This window comes from Rhinolophus sinicus, linkage group LG11 (genome assembly GCF_036562045.2).
Source record: "Rhinolophus sinicus isolate RSC01 linkage group LG11, ASM3656204v1, whole genome shotgun sequence".
Taxonomy (NCBI): Eukaryota; Metazoa; Chordata; class Mammalia; order Chiroptera; family Rhinolophidae; genus Rhinolophus; species Rhinolophus sinicus.
In genome coordinates, this window is record NC_133760.1 from 186206 (window position 1) to 213345 (window position 27140).

Consider the following 27140-nt stretch of genomic DNA (forward strand, 5'->3'; position numbering starts at 1 on the left):
GCAAACCTGTTCCTAAAGACAGCCAGAGTTGCTAAATTCTAGGAGACAAAACAGAGTATAAGACAAAAACTGACAAGAGGCAAACGACATTGTAATGGTAAAGGGGCCCATTCACCAGGAACATATAACAGTTATAAGTATATATGCATAAAACATTAGAGCTCCCAAATATGTGAGTTAAATGTTGACAGAAATGCAGGTAGAAATAGATACCAGCACAGTAATCCTATGAGATTTGACTACTTCAGCTTTAGGTATGGATACAACAACCAACACAAAATGAATGAGGAAACGAAACACTTGAAAAACACAATAAACCAATGGAATCTAACAGACATACACAATACTCCACCCAACATCAGCAGAAAACACATTCTTCTCAAGCACCCAGGGAATGTCCTCCATGATAGACCACATGTCAGCAACAAATAAGAAAAAATTTTTAGGAATTGGAATCATATGAATCATCTACTCCAACCACAATGAAATGAAACTAGAAACAAACAGCAGAAGGAAAACAGAAACAGCTACAAAACATAAAAAGTAAACAAGCCATTCTTAAACAATCAGTAATTAAAAGAAATCACAACAGCATTTTTTAAAAATCTGGATGAAAATACAACAGACTAAAATTTATGGGATGCAGTGATAGCAGCACAAGGAGGAACTAAGTAGTATTTACATTAAAAAGAAGAAAGACCTCAAATTAGATATCAACTTTCACACCTCCAAAAAAAAAAAAAAAGAAAGAAAGAAGAAACTAAAACAAAGTTTAGTAAAAAGATAGAAGGAAATAAGAACTACTCTATTAAAGCACAGGTAAAGAAAAGAGAAAAAAACTGAACAATCAACAAACTAAGAGTTGGTTTTTGAACAGATTCACAAATTTATAAAACCTTAACAACACTAAGGAAAAAAGAAGATTCAAATAACTCAAATCAGAAATGAAATGGGGACCATTGCAACTGATGTCACAGAAATTTTTGTAAAGGATTTTAAGAGAGTGGTATGAATGGTACTATATGAAAAAAAATTATATAACCTCAAACACGAGTACGTTCCTAAAAATATACCAGGACCAATCATGAAAAAATAAAAAATGTAAAGGAAATTCTAACAAGAGATTCAAGCAGTAATCAAAACATCCAACAAAAAATGAAACAAACCCCGAACAGATAGCTTTGCTGCAAAATTCTACCAAACACTGACAAAGGAAATAACAATAATTCTGCTAAAAGATATTACAAAAAATTCAAGAATGAAGTCTTGCAAATTCATACTATAAAGTCTGCATGATACTGATAGTAAACCCAAGAAAGGCACAAGAAAAAACCTACAGACAATATCCCCGATCAGTATTGATGCAAAGACAAAATACGAATAAACCAAATTCAACAGCACACTGACAAATTAGACAAGTGCAACTTACCACTGTAAACAAGTCAATCAATGCAACCCACCACATTAAGAGAATAAAGACAGGGGAAAAAACACATGATCTCAAGTGATACAGAAAAGGCATTTGACAAAATTCAACAACCTGTTCAGAAGCTATAAATAGTAAATTACATCAACATAATAAACACCATATTTGAAAAGCACACAGCTACCATCAAACTCAAAGGTGAATGTCTGAGAGCTTGAGCTCTAAGATGAGAAGAAAGGCAAGGATGCATACTCCCAGCACTACTATTCAAGGAAGTACTAGAAGTCTTAGCCAGAGCAATTAGACAAGAAAAAGAAATAAGACATCGAAATTTGAAATTGAAAAGAAGTTAAATTATCTTTTATGCAGATGAAAAGCTCTTACATGTAGAAAATCAGATCGCTTCTCAGTCTTTTGGCTAAGATCAAGTGTAGAAAATCAGAGAGATTCCACACATGAAAAAAGAAATGTAAAAACTGGAAAATTATGTTATGAAAGTTGCAATGAACAATCTGAAAAGATACTTAAAAAAAACAATACTTTTTACCATAGCATCACAAAGGATTATATATATAGGGAAAAAAATATAGCCAAGAACAGAAAAGACTTATGCACTGAAAACTACAAAACATTGGCACAAGAAATGAAAGTAGATAGAAATAAATAGAAAGATATACCTTACACATGGATTGCAAGACTTAATATTGTCCAAATGCCCATGATACTCAAAGTGTTCTGCAAATTTGATGGAATCCTTATCAAAATTCCAAAAGCAATTTTGACAGAAATAGAAAAAAACACACCAGAATTCATATGGAATCAAGCAAAAAGGATTCAGGAGAGCTCAAACGCTCTTGAAATAGAAGTTGGAGGCTTCACTTCTTTGGATTTGAAAACATAATAACAAAGAGTCATCAGGTCAGTGTCATAGTGGCATTACCCAGATACTTGTACATAAACCAATGGAAGAAAAGAGAATGCCCTGAAATAAACCCATGCATATACATCAAACGATTTTTGAAAAGGACCCCAAGACTACACAATGGAGAAAGGTCAGTCCCTTTAACAAATGGTGTGGGAAATCTAGATATCGACATTAAAAAAAAAAAGACACTGGAAACTTACCTATGTCAAACATAAAAAACTTCTGTGTGTCAAAGGATACAATCCACACAGTGAAAATGCTGCCCCGAGAAACAAACAGGAGAAAAAAACTACCTGAACAATTTGCATCTGTCAGACATTACACTGTATTTCCTATTTTAAAATGCATGATAGGATAAAATACCCTTTGTCACTGATATCTTTCTGTGACCTTTTCTTTCCATTCCGTCATTAACATTTTGAAGTCAGTGACTCAATAATATCAGTCAGAAAGATTTTTGTATATTGGTTCCTTTCCAGAATTTATAAGTATTTGTGCATATCAATACATGACTTATTTTTTAATTAATGTTTTTTGGGGGTGACAATTGTTAGTAAAATTACATAGGTTTCAGGTGTGCAATTCTGTAATACATCATCTATATATCACATTGTGTGTTCACCATCCAGAGTCAGTTCTTCTTCCATTATCATATATTTGATCCCATTTACCCTCATTTACTACTCCCTTACCTTCTGGTAACCAATAAACTATTGTCTGTGTCTATGAGTTTTGTTTCTTTATTTGTTTGTCTTGTTCCTTTGTTGTTTTCAGTTATATACTCCACATATCAGTGAAATCATATGGTTCTTGACTTTTTCTGCGTGATTTATTTTTGCTTAGCATTACAATCTCAAGATCAATACATAATTTCTATGAGCATCTTCCTTTACCCTATTTGACAGAGAGGTGACAGTGCATCCAGATGTGACTCCTGCACAATCCCTGTTGCCCAACCGCAGTAATGCCATGGAGCCTACACATCATCTCCAATCCAACGGCACGTGAAGCCTCTTCACAAGTCCCATGTCACTAGGTCATAGTGAGATGGAACCTACTGGAGGTGGGAGGGAGTGAGGGAAGGCCCAGGTTGAGTGTCAATAAACATGTCAGGCAGGACAATTCGGAGTCAGAGAAGATCAGCAAGTAAAAGAGCATCTCAGGAAGGACAGACACAACCACCAACCCAGGAAATGATGTAACCTGAGAAAGAGCCATTGCTGAAAGTCCTTTCTTTGCTCTTCCTCCTCCTCTGGGCTTCATCCTCAGCAACAAGTGTCTTTAGAATTCAATCTAAAAAGTTGAAAATATGCAGTTTATCAATATACCCCTCCCTGTGCCACAGCCGCAAACACAGGGGAGACCTCCCCATGCGGAAAAGACTGTGCCTGCTGCCCCTGCCACACGCGGCATTCAGGGACAGTAAACTACTCCAACACCAAGTGAGTTCCACCCACCCCTTTCTTCAGATCACGCTGCCCTCCTGGTGACGTTTTCACACACACTGCAGCAGCGGGACCTCAGCTGGCTGGCACTCCCCTTCAGATCACAGACCTGGCCCTGATCAAACCCCAAGCAGAGCAGAGCAGAGCCCCTCACCCTCACCCCAGATCTCAGCCCCCAGAAATGGAGGACCCAGAGCCTTGCTGCTCAATGACGGATACACATTCGGTCACCTGAAGCACTTTAAATGTCGTTGAGACTGGGCCCACATTGAATGTAGGAATGAAACTTTCTGGTCAAGGGAAGCAAGACATGGAATTGCAAAATGCCTCAGCAATCTAGTTGAAGTGAGATTCACCAGCACCCAGGGAAGGGGAGCCCAGCACAACTCCACCCTGATTATTTTCCGGCTTGATTGAGGCATAATTGACAAATACAAATTCCTTGTATAAAAGAGCACAACCCCATCATTTGAAATACATATACACTCTAAAATGATTATCACAATTTAATTAACACACTGATCAACTCACAATTACTGCTTTTTATGTCCAGGTGGTGAGAACACTTAGGACTTATCTCTCAGCAAATTTCAAGTATATGATACAGTGTGATTGATGATACTCACTGGGCCGTACATTAGATACTCACTAGTCCAGAACTTAAGTCATTTTACAAGTGAAATTTTGTACCTTTCGACCATCACCTCCCCATTTCCCCTGCCCCTGGTAAACATCTCTCTCCTCTCTGGTTCTCTGAGTTTGACTTTTCTCAATTCCACATATAGCGAGATCATACAATACTTATCTTACTCTATCTGGCTTAATGTACTTAACATAATGTTCTCCAGTTTCATCCATGTTGTTCATTCCTTCCTTCATCTTTATTGCTGAATGTATCATTGCGAGAAAGATTTCATTTCATTTCTGTATCCATTCACTTGTCAACAGACATTTAGGTTGATTCCACATCTAGGCTGCTGTGAATAATGCAGTAACACTCATGGCAGTGCAGATACCTCTTCAAAACATGGTATCACTTCCTTTCGATATATATCCAGAAGTGGATGCTCACTTTACTACGCATTTGCGACTCCGTTCTGTGTATGTATCACCGTATTTTCTTTATTTTTTCTATTCTGCTCATTTTCCCCTCTTCTATCCTGATGTTTTCCGTTCTCTGTATTTATTTTCACTTGTCTTAACCCCACTCAGCAATTATATACACCTGCTGTTGGTCTTTCTCCCCAACTTTTCTGATTGTCCCTACTCGCCGTGTATTTTGCCACTTTCTTCCCCACCTTGGCTCCCTATCCATTCTCCCAGTTACATTCTTTCTTTCCCAGTTATACCCCCTTCAACCTCACACTCTGCCTCACCCAGGTTGCTAGGCCTCCCTCCTGCTCTTTCTTCCTCTGCTCTCCTTCTCACTCCTTGTCTTCTCTTTCAGTCCCAGGCAACACGTGGCTCTGTGGCCCACAGATCCAACACTTTTAGCCTCTCCCCTATCTCAAGTGTCTTAAGTGCCTCACCACTGTTTTCCTGCTCCTATTGCCTACCAAGGGCCTGTCAACATAAAAAATGTACAAACCTGTAGAGAATTTTTATAAGTTTGAGCCAAACTGAGGACATATGCCAGGGAGTAAGGTTGCAAATGCTCCCAAGAATGAGTTTTGTAATTTCTTTTATGCATGTCAAAGTAAGGAGGATTACAAAAGAAGGCAGGGATGGGGGATGGATCACAGGATAGATAACGAGATATGTTGTCTCTTGGTGGGCTGCCATGCCGGGAGGGGTATTACCGTTGCAGAATCCAAGACCGCAAAGAACCCAAGCAGCACTCAGAGAGTTAGGAGAGTCAGCTTTATTACGCCGGCGGGCTCAGCGGGATCCTTCCCAAAAGACTGAGCCCCTAGCAAGGTTTTGAGCAGGTTTTTATGGGTTGGGGACTTTCTTGAGTCGGGAAGGGGTAGGTTTCGTCTGGTGATTGACTCAAGGTGTGGCTTGGAGGGGTTATCGAAGTGGGCTGGGGCTTAGGCTGGGGACTTGTCTCTCCGCTCGGGCCACCATTTTAGATCAGTTCCACGTGGCAGGGAATCATTTTAAGGTCAGTTTCCCCATCATTACCTCTGGCCTTTCAAAGGTATGTTAACCTAGATGCACAAGAACAATGGACAGGGCTGGCTTAAGAACCTTTCACTAAAGAAGTTACAGGCGTGGGGTGTGACTACCCATAATGACTCGCCCAGTTAGGGATTTATAATTTATTACAGCATCCCTTTTGCCTCCAAAGGCTACCCTACTTGCTTCACCTTCATCTCCCTGGAAATCTCTTTTTCTCTAAATGACCATTTTCTCCCCCTGCTACTTTCACTGTTACTGTCTCTTTGCAAGTCCATCACTCATTTGCCTCTGCTTTTCTAGTTCTCTCAGGGACTGTCTATTTCAGGGGCCACACATTCAGAAGGAGTAGGAGGGAACCAGTTGCCCATCTCCCCAAAGAGCACATTTCCCAGTGGGGTGAAACTTCGAATGGAAAAACATTGGGTATCACGAGGAAGATCCAGGTCACACAAACAAACACCCCACCCCCCCCAACACGTGGTCAGAAGAAGGGGGACTAAGAAGCGGTGGCCTGAGTAGAAGGACAGGACTTGAGGAAGATGGGAGACCCGGGTGTGGGGAGACTGGCTTAGGACAGGGTTGGGGTCTCCAGATTCCCAGGACCAGGGAGAGAATATGGCCTTATCTGTGGCAGGGTGACCAGTGATGCCCTAAGGACCTCTAGGGCCAGGCGGGGGGCTGTGAATCTGTAATGACAACTCAAAGGGGACTGCTTGCCTGGCACATCGAAGCCAAAAAGACACGAGTAGGAGTTTGCAGCAAAGAAAGAAAAGGTTTATTTAAGGAGTTGGCGCATAGTCCAGAGACACAGGTGAGCTAGTAGTCTCCAAAACCTGGCTCCCTGGTAGCCTCTAGCGATTGCCTTATATAAGGAAAACAATCATTAATCATGGGTGCTATGGGGGCTGGAGCTGGGGGCTCTACTGACCGGTCTGGGCTAAGGCAGGGAGCAGATGATCATGGCTTAGGTCCTGGTTCAGTCACGGCGTTGTGTCCTCCAGTGTCCAGGGGATACGGTGGTCCGTGGGGCTGTTCCGCTTTCATGCAGCCGGAGTGGAAACATAACCGAGGCCAAGGTGTTAGCTTTGTTGTGTTAAACTCGTACTCATCGTTTGAGGTTTAGTTATTATATCTTGGTCAGGGTTGATAGACCTGAAGGTTTATTCTTAAGTGAACTTGGTGTTGACCAGAACCCAATGTCCTAAGGGCTTAAGGATGAAAAGGAGGGCCCATACAGTACAGGAGCAGGCCGGAGGATCCGGGGAAAGAATGCAAGTGAGTTACAGTTCTATCTGGATAAACAAAGCAAGCTTGGATTAAAGCAGAACACATCCAAAAGCCAGGAAGTTCACATACGGTTACAAATCCACTTCACCGAATACTTTAAGGGCGCCTGACCGGCGAAGAGGTGAGTGAAGAGTTTTAAGTAGGAAAACAACGCGGAAAAGCAGAAAAGCCCGCGGGCAGGGAGCAGCCTCGGAGGCATTTCAAACTCCAAAGGAAGTGCCCGGCTCTTTTTTACAGAGGGGAGGACCTGTCGCGCGGACTTCAAGGTCCATAGCGACTCCAGACCCATGAATGAAGATGGGAGGTTGTGAAACGCAGCTTTACACTAGAAAGACGGAAACTCACCTCGGTCGGGTGACCTTCACTCTCAGGTCTCCGCTTAAGAGTCTGTTAAGAACTGGCCGCAGACACAAAGGTCGGCAATGAGAACAAAGCCTGGGCGCAGCCCGAGTGAAGGGGCAGGGCCTGCGCATGCGCGATGACTGGGCGGCAGCAAAAGGCACCTGACGTGAAGGCGGGGCAGGATGCGCATGAGCTGCCGTAGGCCAGGCCGGTGAGATGCCAGAGCTCAGCCTGAACCTGAGGAAGGGAAAAGGCCGCGGGGTGAAGGAGTGGCTGGGGCGGGGCCTGGGCTTTCGGACGCTTAGCAACGAAGGTTTCTTTTCCTGGTTTAGGAATCCTCCTGTGTCTTTAGCATGTGCTGAGGCAAAGTTGTTGCCTGCCCATTTTAAGTTGCTATTGATAGGTCGGCCAATAAAGGAATTCATAAGGTCAGGCAAGTTAAGCAAGTTTATTAAGAAAGTATATTTTATTAAGAGAAAGTCTATCGGGCTGAACAGAGCCGGCTACAGCCACGGCTGCACATCTAAAGGAGACTTGCAGCCCCGAGGGAGGGAATGAGGGTACTATAGGGGCTGTGCTGACAAAGTATCATTATTTGAACAGAAAATGCTCACTGTAAGCCAGTAGCTGTTTTGCGGCGTTTTCTGTTATCGCAAGTTTGGCTCTATCTGCAGGTGCAGGCCAACAGACATTTTGTTGTTTTCTTGCAGACATGGCACTGTCAAAGTCTCTGAGACCTAACAGTCCAGCCTTGTTTGTTACTAAAAAGGAGAGGCGCCGTTGTGTCTCTTTTCTGTAGCTGCTTCAGGCTGACCGGGGGCGGCGAGAGGAGGGGGACATCGTGGAAGGAGCTGGTAATGTTGTTGTAGGAGAAGCGTTTCACTGACAGTTCCATTTGTGAACACCTGGAGTCGGCTCTGCAGGAATTGGGTGAAAAGGCGAGGAGACAGTGATCGAAGGCTAGATCGAAAAGATAATTAGAGGCCCTAGGAAGGGGAGAAGCCACTGGCCCCAGCTCCATAAACCAGGAGCTGCACTGGCGCTTGTGGCAGTCTCTGTTTTTCTGGGCCTGGGCAAGGTTCTGTGATAGGGCCTGAAAGTGGTGTAAGGAGACTCCGAGCCCTGCTGTCCCTGTCGCTACCATGCAGAGATGCCCAGTGACACTAGGAATAAGGGAGATGGCCCTCTTTTGGGCACATTACAGTGTATGTGGGGACAGGTAGAGATTGATTATTGGGGGCTATCTGAATATCTGGAGAAAGTAAAACTAGGGTGTAGGTGCGTGTCCAGTTGGTGGGGAGGCAGGCGTATGTGGAGGTTCCGCAGAGGAAGAAGAGGCCAGAGGGACCAAGGCAGGTGAAGATGTTGAGGGAGAAGAAAGTTCCCATGTATTTTTGTGGGGAGCCTTCTTTGTCCCAAATACCGATTGTGCCCAACACTGGCCCCATGAGGGGCTGTATGGGAATGTCAGGTGTAGAGTTTTGATGTTTAAAGAGATGGAGTTTGAGTGTATCGAGGTGAAAGTCAGCTGGGTCAGATGGACTAGGTGGCTTAAGACAGGTGGATCCCTTTTAGACAGTATGGGGGAGCCAAGGGGGAGTCTAATTGAGGTCTGAGTCCTCTCCTGACAGTATAGGGTGTTGATGTTAGTTGTTCAGGTGGCGCTGAGGCTCGGACAGGAGGACAAGCGGAGGGGTTGTTGGAAGAAGGAACCTGCGGAAGATGTGGGATGAGTAAGAGAGGGTGAGATAGTGATGGTGCTATTTAGGAGACTGGGGTCTAAGGTGCCCAGGGGGCTGCTGATGGCCTGTGAGTGGGAGATGTAGACGGGGAGTCTGTGGTGTGGATGTGAGTAGAGGTACTTAGGGGGCCCACAATGGGCCTGAATTTGTCATGGGCCTTATCTAGAGCATCAGCGAAGGCTTTTAGGTATTGTGTTGCTCTGAGCTGGTATTGGCTTGGCAAGGAGTTGTGGTGAGTGGTGGATTTAGAGTGTGAGGCAGATCCACATCGAACTTTGTAGAAGAGGAAGGCAGAGGTATTGGTCCATATTTGAGCCGTTATGGGGACGGCAGCAAAGAGTTGAGTAGAGGTGGATAAGCAGAGCCAGCAGTCTTGAGTAAGTAAGGAGGGTGCCTGGTTTAGAAGATGATGAGTTAGGTTGATGGTCCGGAGGAGATAAGGGGGTAATGGTAGGGAAAGTGTTATGAGAGAGAAAAGTAATATTATGAAGGTGCCTCTGGAGTTGAGTATGTCCCCTCTGGAGTTGAGAAGACGGGTGATGGAATCCCACAGGTAATCAAAGTTTCCTTGGAGGTAAGTGTTGAAAGGAGGGCTAAAATTGACCTGTGGAGGTTAAGGGGAAAGGTGGAGATAACTGAGAGGATTTGGAGGCGGAGCGAAGGAACCAGGAGTGAGGTTGAGGGTGTTTGGTTCATGCAGCGAGGACAGGGACGGGGCAGGGGTCATCATTCATGAGTTTCCCGGTTTTTCCTCAGGAATCTTGTGAAGTCGAAGCCAGGTGGGGCTCAGGACTGAGCTGTGATATCGTGGAGCCTGACTGGTCCTGTGCAGTGGCAGGACAGGTGGTTCAGCCATTTTTTCAGCCTAGAGAAGTGAAACCAGGAGGGGTGATCCAGCAGTTTGGCTGCATGGGGGTGGTGAGAAGGACACGGAGGGCCCTTCCCCCCATGGTCATAAGTCTGAGGGGTTGAGGTCTTTGAGAAGGACCCAGTCTCCTGGGGCTTTTCTCCTGGGAAAGGAAGAGAGGAAGTGTCTTGGGGTCGGGGAAGAATGTGATCTGCATGTTCCCTAAGGATCTGCCGAACGAGACTAAGGGCTGGGAATTAGTTTTCCATTGGTGAGCTATTAGGAGGGAGGTTGTCTAGTAGGAAAGGTTTGCCATACATGAGCTCAAAAGGACTGAGGAAGGTGGGGTCCCGTGGGATGGTATGGATTTAATAAGGGAGATACAGTCAGACGTGATGGCCCTGTATGTGGGGGTGAGTTGGACTCCCAAGTAGATAACAGAGGACATAGAGAGTTGTGCCTTGTGTGGGGACACCTGGTAGCCCTTACTACCAAGGAAGTTAAGAAAGGTAGCGGTATGGCAGATAGAGAGTGAGACGGACTGCACAAAAGGAGATCATCCATGTACTGTAGGAGTGTGTTGGGAGTGAGGTTGAGAGAGGTAGGTCAGTTGCTAGGGCCTGATGGAAGAAATGGGGGCTGTCCCTGAACTCTTGGGAAGGACTGTTCATGTTAGTTGTCAGTAACATAGTGTGTTAGGGTTAGTCCAGGTAAAGGCGAAGAGGTCTTGGGAGTGAGGATGTAAGGGAATGGTAAAGAAGGCATCCTTGAGGTCCAGGACAGTGAAGTGAGTGGTATCAGGGGGATGTGAGAAAGAAGGGTATAGGGGTTGGGGATGATGGGATGCGTTGGGAGAATAGCTTGATTGATTATTCTGAGATCTTGAACGAGTCTATAGGATCAATCGAGTTGTTTGACGGGCTAGATAGGTGTGTTATATGGGGGGTAGGTAGGCCTGAGAAGACCCCTAGCTAGAAGTCAGTCGATGGTGGGCTGTAGGCCCTGTTGGTGCGTGAGAGAGGTGAGGTAGTGCAGATGGTTTGGCTAGATCACGCAGCTTGATCTTGACAGGACAGTGGTGTGAAGTGATAGAAGGCGTGGAGGGTCCCAAATAGGATCAACAAGGACAGAGGTATGGAGATCTGTATCGGGGTGTCAGAGGGGGAGAGAGCAAGGAGGAGGATGGGTTCAGAGTCAGGCGGATGAAATTGAAAGGAGACTGAATTTGGAAAGAATGTCTTGCCCTAATATTCCTATATGAAATGAGGGGCAGAAACCCAAGTTATGAAGTGCGTAAGTTAGGGCAGGGGTATTTACAGGCTGTGAGATAAGGCCGTCAACCCCAACAATGGAGATGTGGGAAGGATGAGTAGGCCCCGAAAATTTGGGGAGGGCAGAGTAGGTGGTCCTTATGTCTATTAAGAAGGAGATTGGCTTACTTACCACCTGAAGAGTTACCCTGGTCTCCGCTGTTGTGGGGCAGGAGGGAACCGGGGGCCCTGGGCTCTGTCAGTCCTCTGTGGCTAAACTAAGAAGGCTAGGAAGGTTGAGGTCGGATCCTCCTGAGGAATGGGGGACGCTGGAATGACTGGGCTCCGAAAATCCGGGCAGCCATGTCTATTGACTGAACTAAATTAGGGGTGTTGAGCTGGAAGTCAAAGTTCCGATCCAAGGGGCTGAAGGTGGTTATAGAGTCCCTCATGCGGATGGGCTGGAAGCCGTGTACAAGAGTCATCTGCAGTTTAATAGACTCGATTCTGGAAGAGATAAACTTGACAAGAAGGTTAAAAAGACATGGTCCAAATAGGAGTAGCCCAAGGAGAATGAGAAGAGGAACAGTAAAGGTGAGAGACGGGATTATAACCAGGATCCCTAAGAGTGAGACGGGGAGCCCTGCTGGGGTGTAAGTAAAGATGAAACCTAGAGCTCGGAAGAGAAAGGTAATAAAGAGCAGATCCAGGAGTCTGGGGGTAATTATGAGTGCTTATCAGTCCGGGGAGAGTGACTTGTTTGTCTGTTCGAAGAGGAGCTTCAGGTCTTCAGTTGGCTCAAAGGAACAGAAGCAATAGTCTTTCTTTTGGGGGAGTCCTGTGGAGACTTTAATAAAACAGGTTTGATTCGAAGAGAAGGGAACCCGGCTGTGTGTAGTAGTTGTGATAGTAGTTGGGGTGCTTGGGAGCTCTGGGAAGGGTCCCTTCCATTTGACTGGGCTGTTAGAGACCCCTCCCCCTCTAGGCTTTTAACAGTACTTGGTTCTTACTTCACAACATTACAACTTTAATGGACTGTAATGTGCAGAGGAGTCGGCCTGGGGGAGGTGCCAGTCCTTACATTTTGAGTGCCTGCTGGACTTTTTCCCAAGTTAATAACATAGAAAATAACAGAATTGAGGTCAGAATCCAAAGCAATGGGCAGCAATTAGAGCTGGGGCTTAGAGGTCTCCTGACAAAACATTTTAGAGTCCCTTTTAAGTCTGTCTAAGGCATAGGCCAATGGTAAGGAACAGGCTGAGTAAAATGAGCCCAAATCTAGGGGCTTTTTGTTTTTACAACTGAGTAGGTTTTAGAGGAAATAAATAGGTCCAGAGTGAGTGGTCAAGAAAGAATAAATAATGGCTTCTATATTAATCAGGAAATTAACAGGCTGACCTGCCATGTCAAGGATCACCAACAATTCCACCCCTGTGATGAGAACAGCTTGGGAGCTGCTGAGAATTTCAGGCCCAACAGTGATAACAGCCATTTGTGGGGAGGGAGTTGGTCCCTGCTCCCTTCAGAACAGGGGGCAATCCCTCCTCCAGTGTCATTTTAGTTTGCACAGGGGCACGACTGCTTTGGAGGATTAGGACACTCCTTACTCCAATGGTCTGGGCCTCCATATCCAAAGCAGCCTCCTTTTATCAGTCGTTTCCTCTTCTGGGGTGCCCTGAGGTGGCTTCAGTCCTGGGTTGTCTATAACTAGCCAAAATTCTGGCCTGTCTCTGGCCTTGTCTCTAGTCTCACTGTTCCTTTACTATTTGTTTTTCCTGCCTCGGTTGTTAAAGATATTTAAACAAATTTCCTGGCCTTCTCTAGGTTCTATGGCTTTTCATTAAGATGCAACAATGGGTCAGAATTACTATAATTTCCTGTCAGGTGAGGGAAAATATTAGACCAAGCTTAATGAATTTACCCTAACTTATCTAGGTTTTTGGTAAAAACAGTCAAATTATTTTTTTATAGTTGCTTATGTCTGACATGAGAAGGGCACATGAACACCAACAGTCCTAGAATATAGAAATTTATATAACTATTAGCAAGACTTAGTTGTTAGATTTAGGTTTGTTTGTTTTTTCAGTAACCAAGGACCTGATTAAGATAACATAAACATAGAAATTATTGTGATGGCATATAATCATTTTTTTTAAGGTAGTAAACGTTTTATAATATTAGTAGTAGACCAGTAGTCTAACAAACTTTGTCTTACTTAGCAGAGAGAGAAAACTCAACTCGAATTTTGTATTAGGTTCATAACCTTAATTTTTATTGATAACCAAAAGCAAGTAATTAACACTTTCCCTGGTAAATCGAGGAATGTATTTTGTAACCTTCAAAAATATAGGCTTTTGTAATGAAATACATAATATATTCATTAACAGATCTTAATTTATCTTTTGACATTCTTGTGACAAGAAGCCAGAAATAGATAAACTCAGACCTATCCAATAATTGATACTGCAGTATTTCGTTATTTTGAAATACCTAAATAGTTAATAACTTTTATCAATTAACGCAACTTAGTAAAACCAAGAAACCAGCTTTAGTATCAACTATTTCCTTAGATCACGTGATCCTGAGTAGTAGTTGAGTTAGTTTTTATTAATTAATATAAGCTCTTAATCTCTTTATTTTTAGCTAATCTGATATTATAAACTGGTAATACCATCCGGAAGCAAAAACATTATAATATGTATAAAACACAGACAAGTATAGACCTTAGAGACTATATGTATAAACAGAACCACCAACAATTGTAGAGAGGACCTAAGATCTTGTAGTTGTCCTTACAACTTCAGGAGGCTGTAATAAGGAGTGGGGGGACTTGCCGCCTGGATTTAAAAATGCCTCTTTTACAATTGTCACCCCAATAAATTTAAAAAATTTAAAAAAAAAAGAGAGAGATAAAAGTGCCTCTTTTTTCCTCTTCAGTTATGTCAGCCTCAAGCAGAGACAGCAGCAGCCCTTTGTTTACATTTGAGGTTATCTGTGAGACTTTGAAAGTTACTGAGAGTTAGAGAAATCTTTTAAGACTTACTTTTGTCAAGTTCCTGAAAACAGAGTTGGTGTACCAATTTTAAATACACGACTTAGGGGGCTCACAGAAGGTATAGATACAGAGCTCCCGATCAGCTTGGTGTCTAAGACACAAATAGAAAAGGCAAAAGAAAACAGAAAAGACAGACCAGAGGCAAATGAAACTAATGAGTTACATAAACTAGTACTTACAGAACTAAATCCTCCTGAAATGAGGAGCTGGAGTTTGAGGGAGAAGGTTTAGGCTGAGGGGATAGTATGGTGTGGGGCAGAGGAAGAGGGGCCCAATCTTCAGCTGGGTCAAAGGAGGGATTTTTATCTGGAGGAGGAGAAGGCTTAGAGTGGGCTAGGAGAATTTGGAAAGTGTTGCAGGTTTGGCAGAGGGAGGGTCAAGCTCGAAGGGTGAAGAAGGCCTGGAGAGAGGGAATTTCTGACCATTTTCCGTTGCGGTGACAAAAGTTATCTAAATACCTGAGAGAGGTGTAATTAAAGGTCCCATTTTGGGGCCATTGAGAGTCATTATCTAGTTTATATTGGGGCCAAGTTGTGTTATAGTAGAAAATAAGTCGTTTGGGTCAGATCTCTCCCTTGAGCCCAAGGGTGTGTAAGTTGTGGAGGAGAAAACCAAGAGGTGTAGATTTGGCAGGGACCGAATGTGAGGTAGGTCCCCATGGTTCGCAGAGATAGAGTGAGAAGGGTGAAGGGAGAGCCTCCTATTAGGAGAACAGGAGGTGGCTTCAGCCAATCCCGGTGTTCATCCTCCACAGATACAGAGAGGGGAGATCACGCCTCAGAATGAGCGTCCTCAGACTGGGAGGATCTGGGCCCCCAGGCCTGGAAGAACCTTCTAGCCTAGCACTAGGACTTGCGGAAAACTGGAGAGTCAGAAGGTCCAAGGAGAGAATAGGAGGTCTCACTCACCCGGTGTGAGAGTCTGGCCTGATGTTGTCTGGGATGTCAGCAACGGAAGGGAGAAAGTCCCGAACCTCGTCCTTACCTTATGGCAGGTGCGGCAGGTGTGGGAGGGTAGCCAGAGAGCAGATCAAGGCCTGGGGGAGGGAGAAGAGAAAGAGAAGGGGCAATCCTATACTCTCTGGCCTAAACCCTCCTGGGTGTCTGCACCAAATGATAGGTCAGCCAACAAAGGAATGTGCACAGTCAGGCAAGTTAAGAAAGTTGATTAAGAGAAAGTCTATTTTATTAAAAAAAGTCTATCGGGCTGAACAATGATAGCTACCGCCTGGGCTGCACATAAAGGAGACTTGCAGCCCCGAGGGAGGGGTTGAGGAAGGTCTTATAGGGGCTGCGCTGACAGGGTAGCACTGTTTAAACAGAAAATGTTGACTGCCTGCAAGCCAGTACCTGTTTTGCAGAGTTTTCTATTATCGCAGGTTTGGCTCTGTCTGCAGGTGCAGGCCAACAGACATTTTGTTTTCTTGCAGACATAGTGCTGTCTGTAAGTCAAGGTCTCTGAGACCTAACATTTAGAGACCTAACATTAAGTCAAGGTCTCCAACATTCAGAAAGCTAACAGCTATGTGTAACAGTTTTAAGGTAAGAGCTTAGAGTTATATGAGTCACTTGTGTTGGAAACTCAGATGTTTTCCTCTTAACAAGTTGAAAACAGTTTACATCAAAAGCTGTTTTTCCCTGCTGGTTGCACGCAAGTACTGCTACTAAGATTAAAGCAACTGGGGGGAACTAGGATCTCGGTGAGGGGGTAGACGTGAGGAGGGGATGGGATCCGGGAACATCTCTGCAGTTAAAATTAATCTAAGCAGTTTAAGCAAGAACTGCAGTTGTCTGTGGGGATTACGAACTAGAATGTCAAATACAAAGCTCTCCCTGGGTAGAATAGGCAGTTTCATACTGACACCAACAGAACGGCATTTCCTTTTCTATTCCTCATTCACCACGGAGGCCAAGACTCAACACGGCTCAGTTCCAGAGATTTTTGTAGGGAGACTGTTACCAGCATTGGGGTTCTTGGGTTCCCCAAGATAGAAATCCAGGGGAAACCTGAGAAAATTTTCCAGACACATTTTATTAAGCTTATGCTTGAGCACAAGGTTGGCGGCCCAAAGAAAAGAAATGTCCTCCGAACTGACTAGGGGGCTGGCTCTGCCTGGCTGCTTTTATAAGTTTGGAACAAAAATGGGCTTGCAGGAAAGAGTGGGCTCTTTGAAAACAATGGGCTTTTTGAAAAAGGCAGGCTTCCTTTACTGCTATGTTGCCTGGTAATCATGCTCACTCCTCCAAACTGGCGCCAAGATGGTGCAGTGGTTAGTATGGCCACTCCAGGAAGATGGTAGAGTGGTCAAACCTTCAATAACTTCACATGCGGAGCAGTGGTTAGAAATCTGTATGGAAAAGTTTGGACAGGAGAAAATAATCAGCCACTTCTGCATTTTGTTTTAGGGGTGATAGGGTGGTGGCATTCTTGTGGTTGGCATATCCAGGGTTCCTCCTGGCCATCTGGCATTTTTTTCGACCCCTGGCCCAAGTCCCTGTCTCAACACTTCTGGGACATGAGACTTGAAGGACTAAGGCATGTGACACTTTAGGTCACTAAGTATTGCTTTTAAAAAAGAAACAACTTTTTGAAAATTTGTCATGAATTGCGTATATAAAATATTTGTTGTATTCCACACTTGAAATATATTACCTTCAGATACCTTTGAGATAAACTTGTTCACATCATAATATACTTAGGTCAATAATACCTAAATATAATGTAATTTCAAATTCATGATATGTTCTTTCAGAGAATAATTGGAAAGTTTATTTTTAATTTTAAAATTGTAATATATTTTACCATTTTTTTGTTTTCTATGTCTGAATGTTCTGTCAGGTGTGGATAACAAAGCTTGTAAAATATATAATCTTGATAAGACATTGAGACTTCTTTTCATCTAAAGAATCATTAATTTTGCAGTATTTTTAAGGGCATTGAGTAGGGAGGTATATTCTCTGTAAGATGAGCCCTAAAGAAAGTAAACTAAATTACTGAATATCCAACAACTTCTTGTCTACCCATAATAATTTTTAGGGCACTATCTGGCAGTCACCATCTTCTATGAAGTATGTTTTCTCTCATCCCTACTGGTGGAAGATTTCATCTATAGAAAAATGGCAAGTCAGTCTGTGTGCAACAGCAGAGCTCAGGGGAAGTGAGCTCAGTCCTGGGAACCCGGGAAAAGAGAGGGATGGGGGTAGGTTGTTTGCTTGCCTAAGAGCAGTTTATCTTCCAAAGTTTCAATTTATTTGAGTCCAAGCATTTCATTAAAATAATAAAACCAATAAAATGTTAGGGAAAAAAAACACTTTAAAGGTTTCAGAAACTGGTATCTGTTCTAAGGATACCAGAATAATGCCCTTTACAGGAAGTAACCTTTTAGAAATTTCTGTAGCATGTACAGTTATGCTCTAGTTGATCCCAAATCCTGCCAGCACCATTTCAGAATTGCCCCAGCAGACCGGAAAGGATCTATCAACTTGTATATTACAAGTTGAAAATTATTAAGGGTATAAATGATGCTCTTGAAAAGTTGAAAACTAGTTTTACTATTTGCATTTATTGTTCACATACTAGACATCCTGATTACATGTCTCTGGATGAGGTAGTGACATGGAACTTGGGAAGACAGAGGCTGCTTTGAGGTGATCATCCTCTGAAGGGATGTATACTCAGTCATGGATTAGAGACAGGGTGGAGACTGTGCTATCAGCAATGTTGGTCAGCAAGGATTATTTACGGGCCCCATCTGGTGCCCTTTCAGCTCTATAAACCAGGATTAAAGAGACTACATGTGTACTGATACATCAATGTGAACAAATGCCTAAGAAACTCTGGAAAAGAAGACTGATAGTGAAAAGTGGCTTTGCCTGATTTTATAAAGGCATTTGAAGTTAAACAACTGAATCAGTGTCTTTCTGACTCCAAAACAGGAATAATTTATAACGGAGTGGGAAGTTCAGTTTTAGAACTAAGGGATAGAGAGGGCTTTTAACACATAGTTTTATTTTTATTAAATTTGTTGGCGTGACACTAGTTAATAAACTTATATAGGTTTAAAATGTCTAATCATGTAATACATCATCTGTATATTGCATTGTGTGTTCACCCCCAAAGTCAAATTTCTTTCCATCACCATCTATTTGATCCAATTTACTCTCTTCTACCTCTCCCCATCACTTTATCCTCTGGAAACCACTAAACTCTTGTCTCTATCTATGAGCTTTTGTTTATTTGTTTGTCTTTTTTATTTGTTTCTTTCAGTTTTATAACCCACATGGCTGAAATCATATACCTCTTTACTTTTTCTGCCTTCATTTACTTAACATGATAATCTCAAGAACCATCAATGTTCTCGAGAATGGCATTATTTCACCTTTTCTTACCACAAAATGTACCACATCTTCTTTATCCAGTCATCTCCTGAAGGACATTACAGTTGTTTCCATCTCTTGGCCACTGTAAATAATGCTGCAATGAACATAAGGGTACATAGGTCGTTGCAGATAAATGTTTTCGATTTTGGGGGTAGATCCCCAGAATAGGGATTGCTGGGTCATATGATAATTCTATTCTGAATGTTTTTGAGGAAACTCCATACTGTTTTCCATAGAGGCTGTACCAATTTACCTCCCCATCAGTAGCGTATGAGGGTTCCCTTTTCTCCACAACCTCTCCAACACTTGTTATGACTGGCCTTGTCGATAATAGCCATGCTAAAAAGTGTGAGGTGGTATCTCATTGTGATTTTGATTTGCATTTCCCCAATAGCTAGTGAAGTTGAGCTTCTTTTCATATATATGTTGGCCATTTGTATATCTTCTTGGGAAAACTGTCTGTTCAGGTCCTCTGTCCATTTTTTAATTGGAATGTTTGTTTTTTCGTATGAATTCTTTAGATATTTTGGATATTAGTCCCTCATCAGAGGTTTAGTTTGCAAACATCTCCCATTTGCTTGGTTGACTATTTGGTTGATGGTTTCTTTTGCTGTGCACAAGCTATTTCCATTGATATAGTCCCATTCTCTTATTTTTGCTTTTACTTCCCTTGCTTTTAAGGTCAAATTCGTCAAGTTCTCTCTAAACCCAATGTCCATAAGTTTAGTACTTACCTTCCATGCAATTTATTGTTTCGGGTCGTTTATTTAGGTCTTTGATCCTTTTAGGGTTTTCGTGTATGGTGACAGATAGCAGTCTGGTTCCATTCTTCTGCATGGGGCTTCCCAATTTTCCCAGCACCATTTATTGAAAAGGCTGTTTTTTTCTCCATTGCATGCTTTCAGCTCCTTTTTGCAAAATCATTTGCCCATATATATGTGAATTTATTTCTGGGTTCTCAATTCTGTTCCATTGGTTTTTGTGTGTGTGTGTTTGCCAATACCATATTGTTTTGATTATTTTCACTTTGTAGTGTAATTTGAAGCCAGGGAGTGTGACACCTCCAGCCTTGATCTTTTTTCTCAGGATTGCTTTGGCTCTTTGGGATTTTTTGTGATTCCATACAAATCTGATGATTTTTTTGCTCTTTTGCTTTTCAAATTGCTACTGGGATTTTGATGGGGATTGCATTAAATCTGTATATTGCTTTGGGTTATATGGCCATTTTTAACTATGTTGATTCTTCCAATCCATAAACATGGAATATCTTTCCACTTCTTTGTGTCTTTTTCAACTGCTCTTAATAATGTCTTATAGTTTTAAGTGTATAGGTCTTTCACATCCTTGGTTAATTTTATTCCTAGGTATTTTATTCTTTCTGTTGCAATTGTGAAAGGATATTTTTTTCATTTCATTTTGTGAAATTTTATTGTTAGTACATAGGTATGCAATGGATTTTTGTACATTGATTTTGTATCCTGCAACTATACTGTATTTGTTCATTTTTTCTACTAGTGTTTTGTTGGAGTCTTCAGGTTTTCTATATAAAGAATCATGTCATCTGCAAAAACTTCTTCATTCCCAATTTGGATGCCTTTTATTTCTTTCTCTTGCCTGACTGCTCTGGCTAGGACTTCTAGTACTATGTTGACTAACAGTGGTAACAGAGGGCATCATTGTCCTGTGAGTGACCTTAGAGGAAAAGCTTTCAGTTTTGCATCTTAAAGTGTGACATTAGCTGACAGTTTGTCGTATATGGCCTTTATTATGTTGAGGTACTTTCCTACTATACCCATTTACTAAGTGTTTTTATCTTAAATGGATGCTGTATCTGGCCAAATGCTTTTCTGCATGTATTGATATCATTATATGATTTTTATCCATAATTTTGCTTATGTGGAGTATCACATTGATTGAATTGCATATGTTGAACCATCCTTGCACCCCTGGAATGAGCCCCACTTAATTGTGATATATAATCCTTTTAATGAATTGTTGTATTCAATTTGCTAGTATTATGTTTCAGAGTTTTGCACCTGTATTCATCAGAGATATTGCTCTGTAGTTTTCTTTTTTTGTGTTATCCTTCCCCAGTTTTGGTATCAGGCTAATGTTGGCCACATAAAATGAGATAGGAAATAATTGCCTCTTCAATTTTTTGGAAGCATTTAAAAGGAGAGGTATTAAATCATCTTTAAATGTTTGCTAGAATTCACTTGTGAAGCCATACGGTCCTGCACTTTTGTTTTGGGGGAGGTTTTGAATGATGATTGTTTCAGTTTCCTTACTGTTGATCAGTCTATTTAAATTTCTCCAGTTCTTCATGATTCAGTCTAGGAAAGTCATACGTTTCTAAGAAACATTGTCTGTTTCTTCTAGTGTATTGAATTTGGTGGTATATAGTCTTTCACAGTATTTTTGTATGATCCTTTGTATTTCTGTGGTAACCTTCATAACTTCTCCAATTTCATTTCTGATTCTTTTGTGTCTTTTCTTTTTTTTTTTCTTAGTGCATCTAGGCAGGGGGGGTTGTCAATTTTATTAATCTTTTCAAAGAACCAGCTTTTAGTTGCATTATTTTTTTCTATTGTCTTTCTATTCTCTATTTCATTTAATTCTGCTCTAATTTTTATTATTTCCTTCCTTGTGCTGACTTTGGGCTTAATTTGTTCTTTTTTTAGCTTTTTAAGATATAATATTACATTATTTATTTAGGACTTTTCCTATTTCTTTAGATAGGCCTGTAATGATATAAATTTCCCTCTAATCACTGCTTTCCCAGAATCCCCCAAATTTTCTATTTTCCTTTTTATTTGTTTCTATGTATCTTTTGACCTGTCCTTTTATTTCTTGTTTGACCAAGTCGGTCTTTAGTAGCATGTTATTTAATCTCCACATACTTCTATTTGTCTCGCTTTCGTTTTGCAGTTTATCTCCAATTTCAAAACATTGTGGTCAGAGAATATGCTTGGTATGATATTAATCTTCCTAAATTTGTTGAGGGTTGTTTAGTGTCCCAACATATGGTCTATCCTTGAGAATGTTTCATGTGCACTAGAGAAGAATGTATAATCTGGTGTTCTGGGATGAATGGCTCTGTAAATGTAGGTTAGGTCCATTAGTTTAATGTGTCATTTAAGGCCAATATTTCCTTATTTTCTGTTTGGATGATCAGAATGGTGTATTTACCTACCCTACTATAAATGTGCATTATTAAGTTTCTCCCTTTAGTTCTGTTAGTAGTTAATTTGTATATTTTGGTGCTCCGTGATTAGAAGCATATACATTGATAAATGTTATGTCTTCTTCGTGTACTGTCCCCTTTATTATTATGAAATGCCCGTCTTTGTCTCCTTATCTTTTTTACCTTGAAGACTGTTTCATTAGCTATAAGTATGGCTACAACTGTTTTCCTCTGAATGCCATTTGCTTGGCGTACCATTTTCCACCCTTTCATATTGAGCCTCTATTTGTCTCTTGAAGGCAACATATGGTTGAGTTTTGTTTTTTTATTCAATCTGCCACTGGTTGCCTTTATATTGGTGAGTTCAGTTCATTTACACATAGGATGATTACTGATATGAGGATTTCCTATTGCTATTTTATCTTTTGTTTTCTGGTAGCTCAATGTCTCCATTGTTTCCTTGCCCTTGTGTTTCTTTCCATTATTTTCAGTTTGGTCGTATTCTATGATTATTCCTATGTTTCCTTTTTTAAATGTCATTTGTGTCACTTCTGCATGTTTTATTTGTCTGGTTACCATTAAGTTTATGTAAAAGAAAGTTTCGTATCTATAACATCTATATCTATAGATATAGATATGGATACACATAGATAAAATATCTATATTTGGTAGTCCATTTTTTCTGCATGTATCTTATCTCCATTCCCTTTTGCAAATTCAGACCTTTACCCCTTTCCCTTTTATGTTTTTCTTGTTACCAATTATCCCTATTTATGCTGTGAATTCATTTTCAAGTTGTAGTCACTATTGTCTTCTAGTCTTTTTTTAAAAATATTTTTACCTCCTTTAACCTTTATGTTATATTTAAGTGCATAGTGTCCTACTCTGAAGAGTGGTTGCCATTTCCCATTTCTGTTACACATCTTACTCATAATTTTACGTACTTTTGTCTTTTAGTTTCAGGTATAATAACCCACTTCAGTATTTCTTGTAATGCAGGCCTTGTAATAGAAAATTCCCTCAGCTTTTGTTTGTCTGGAAAGGTCTTTATTACTTATTCATATATAAGGACAGCTTTGCTTGATACATTATTCTTGGCCAGTAATTTCTCTGTTAATTGTTTGAATATTTTATTCCACTTTCTCCAAGCATGTAGAGTTTCTGCCAAAAAATTTGATGATAATCAAATAGGAGTTCCTTTATAGGTTACCATCTCCTTTTCTTTGGCTGTCTTGAGAATTAATTTTGTCATTAATTTTTGACAATTTTAATATAATGTGCCTTGGAGAAGGCCTTTTTGAATTGAGATAATTGGCTCTCCTGCTGGTGTCTTGGATTTGAGGATCCAGTTTTTTTCATAGCTTCGGGAAGTTCTCACTGACTATATGTTTGAATAGGCTGTTCCCTTCTCCCTCTCTTCTCCTTCTGGTATATCCACTATTCTCATATTGCTCTTTCTGATAGAGCCTGATACCGTGTTTCCCCAAAAATAAGACCTAACTAGAAAATAAGCCCTAGCATGATTTTTCAGTATGACATCCCCTGAACATAAGCCCTAATGCGTCTTTTGGAGCAAAACTTAATATTAGACCCAGTCTTACTTTCGGGGAAACACAGTAGTTCCTGTAGAGTTCTTTCATTTTGTGTCTCTCTCTCTTCCATCATCTCCAGATTTTTCTGTTTGAAATCAGTTAATTCTTTCCTCCATCTGGTCAGCTCTGTTTCATAAGCTGGCTTCTTTATTCTTCATCTTCTTTATTGAGTTCTTCAGCTCCAGAATTTCTATTTGGTTCTTTTTTAAAATTTCAATCTGTTTGGTAAAGTATTCCATTTCTTCATTGATTTTATTTCTGAGTTCATTAAACTGCCTGAACTTTCTTGCATTTTGTTTTTCCATAACTGCAATCGTGAATTCTCTGTCAATTACATCATATATGTCCATCTCTTATTTCCTGGAGATTTTTCATTTTCTTTCTGAGCTGTCTTGTTACCCTGGATTTTCTGGGTATTTGATGGATTATTTCTCTGCCATGACATTTATGAGAGTGACCTCTGCACCAGATTGATAAGAATATGTCTTTCTCTTTTGTTTTCCAGTATGTGGTGTGGGAGCACAGTGTTTTATTTCCTCTTGCACACCTCCAGCTTCTTGGATCTCTGCTAGGTAGTGCAACATGCCTTGTATTCCCCCAGGAGGTGGGCTTCCCCTCTGTGACCAGGTCACCGCAGTAGGAAGGCACCAACCCCATGGGAGAATGTGGATGGCAATGGGGTTTGAGTTCCTGAAATCCCTGTGCTGCCCATGCAGCCAGAAGCAGTGTTGCACTCTCTGAGGTGTACCAGGTGCCCCCACTAGGATTAGCCATGAAGGGTAGGGGAGGGTGGGCTGGGAGAGACCTCTGGTGTGATTGTGGCTTTGTTTTCCTCCAAATAATGGCAACTTCCAGAGGTCAGCTGCCTTACCTGTGTATCTCTACCTGTCACTGGGATTAGCTGCAGTGTTGGTCTGCCCCTCAGGAACTGTCTCTCAAGTTCTCAGGGCAATAGATATTTGCTTTGTAATAGGACACCCACTACCACTATTTCTTCTGGGGCCTGCTGCTGGCTCTGGGAGGGTGGAGGTTGGCAGCCAGGCCCCATGGCTTTGTTTTCTGCCTGGCAATGAAGGCTACTAGAATGCAGCTGTCACACTTCTGTATAAATCTCTGCCCCATTTGCTGGATTCAGACATTATTAAATTCTGATCATTCAGATAGGAATGGTCAGGGCTACAGAGTGCTTCTGCAGCGTGATTCCTCCTCTCTCATGAGACCCACAGGAAGGACCGGGCTGCATCCGCAGCACCCATCTCTTCCTCCCGTTTGCCTGATTCACCCTCCTTCAGATGTTTCAACACTCGGTTCTCTCAGATGTGCATTGCACAGGGAATCCTTGTTCAATTATAGATGTTCAACTTGTTGTAACTTCATGGGAGAAATCAAGGGGACCTTTCACACCACCATTCTTCTGCTGTCACTCCATGATTAGCTCTAAAATGTAAATTAAACCTAATTTTCTAACAGTAAACATTCCGTATTCACTGCATTTCCATCTCACAAAAACCCTGGTGTTCATTTAGGGCAGGGGTGTCAAAACTGCAGCCTGTGGGCCAACTGCGGTCCACAATCCATTGTTAATTAGCCCGCAGCAAATTCCAAAAATATATTTAGTTTACTTAAATAAACCAGGTGAGGCAATATGTACTTCACCTCGAGTGAGTAGCCCGGCTGTTTGTGTATTTTACCGCATATGGCCCTTGGTAAAAAACGTTGAAAAAACTTTTGACACCCCTGATTTAGGGACTCTCATTCAGCAGGTGTTTGAAATAAAAATGGTTATATTTGAGGCAAGACCTTGGAGCTATGTAGGAGCTAATTGTAAGAGGTAAAACTATAAAACTCTTAGATGAAAACTTAAGGTTAAATCTTCATGACCTTGGCTTTCGCAGTGGATTTTTCGGTATGACACCAATAGCAAATGAGAGAAACATGAAGATAAATTGGTCTTCATCTAAATTGTTTGTGCATTAAAGGACACTATCGCATGAATGAAAACACAGTCTACCGAATCGGAGAATATAACTGCAAATCACATATTGGTAAGGGTCTACTATTATCCATGATATTTGATGAATTCCTACAACTCAACAACCAAAATAAAAAACAAACCAGTTAGAGTGGGCAAAGAACTTAAATATACACTTGTTCATAGAAGATATACAAGTGGTAAAAACAAAGCAAAACAAACAAACAAACAAAAAAACATAAAATGATGTTCACCAAAATTACTCATTTGGAAAATTCAAAATCAAAATCACAATGAAGGATCATTTGAATCCCACTAAGATGACTATAGTACAACAGAAAATAACACGTATTTAAAGATGTGGAGAAATTAGAATTCTGATACATTATTGATGAAATGGTGTAGCTGCTGTGGAAAATTGTGTGGCATGGGCGGAACAAATTTAACTATATTATCTAGTAATTCCCCTCCTGCGTTGGTGCAAAAAAGAATAGAAAACAGGTATTCAAACACATATTTGTACACAAACTTCACAGCAGCACTATTAACATTAGACAAAAGCTGGGAACAACTGAAATGTCCATCAATTGATGAATGAATAAACGCAAAGTGTTATAGTTGTACAATAGATTATTCAGCCATAAAAAATGAATTTCTTCCTGATGCACATGACACCATGGATGAAACCATGACACCACCGAAAACATTATTCTATGTGAAAAAGCCAGACACAAAAGGTCACATTTCACACGATTCCATGTACACGCAATGTCCTAAGTAAGAAAATCCATAGAGATACAAAGGATATTAGTGGTTTACAGAGAGTGCAAAAAGGGGGAAATGGGAAACAACTGCTTCGTGTAAAGGGTTTCCGTTGTGTCACATAAAAATATTTTAGAAATGATATTTGTACAAAATTCTAAATGTACTAAATGCCACTGAATTGTACTTTCACATGCCTAAACTTATATTATTTCAATTTCACTCCATTAAAAATAGGCATATGTAAAGGCCTCAACATTATCTACATGGATCAGTCAAGACACTGGCTCTGGACAGGTTAATTTCTGTGTCTCTCTGATTCTCTACTTTTCTGTCACAATGTGAACTCTCTCCTTGTCCACTGGTGAACTGTGTTTTCCTCTCAGGGGGGGTTGACACTCAAGGATGTGGCCATAGAATTTTCTCAGAAGCAGGAATGCCTGGACCCTGCTCAGCGGGCCTTGCCAGGGACGTGAAGTTGGAGAACTGCAGGAAACTGCTTCTCTCTAAAAATCGGTAACTCTGTTATCTCTGCATTTTCCCTTGTGAGTTTCTTGGGGGCCACTGACTTCCTTGTCTGCATTTCAAATCAGTTTGTGAGAGAGCCACTGAAGCTGTTTTGGTTGGGAAGGAAGTGTTCCTCATGGGGCATACTGACTCTAGACTCCCCCATCATGATTTCTGCACACTTCATGCTTGATTAGTGCCGGGTGAGTGGTGTTAGGAGTCAGGAAACCTTATGGAAAAGTTTTAGGAACATCTGATTCTGTGTTTCACCTGCATGCTTTTGATTCAGTAGTTGTGGAAGAGA

The 27140-nt window shown here is 41.4% G+C and overlaps 1 protein-coding gene across 2 annotated transcripts in view; it reads right to left on the reverse strand.

Moving 5' to 3' along the window:
- Positions 1-27140, reverse strand: part of LOC109459446 (KRAB domain-containing protein 5) — a 144282-nt gene that overhangs the window by 34858 nt on the left and 82284 nt on the right. The window contains exons 6-7 of one of the 2 annotated variants that reach the window (XM_074315926.1): positions 18829-18913; positions 15511-16787 (exon numbers count right to left, since the gene is read on the reverse strand). The exons of the other annotated variant lie outside the window; for it this stretch is intronic. Of the exons in view, the coding sequence (XP_074172027.1) occupies positions 18851-18913 (63 nt within the window). The 3' untranslated portion in view covers positions 15511-16787; positions 18829-18850. Of the gene's footprint in view, positions 1-15510; positions 16788-18828; positions 18914-27140 lie in introns of those variants that run through there. 2 annotated transcript variants of the gene reach the window in all.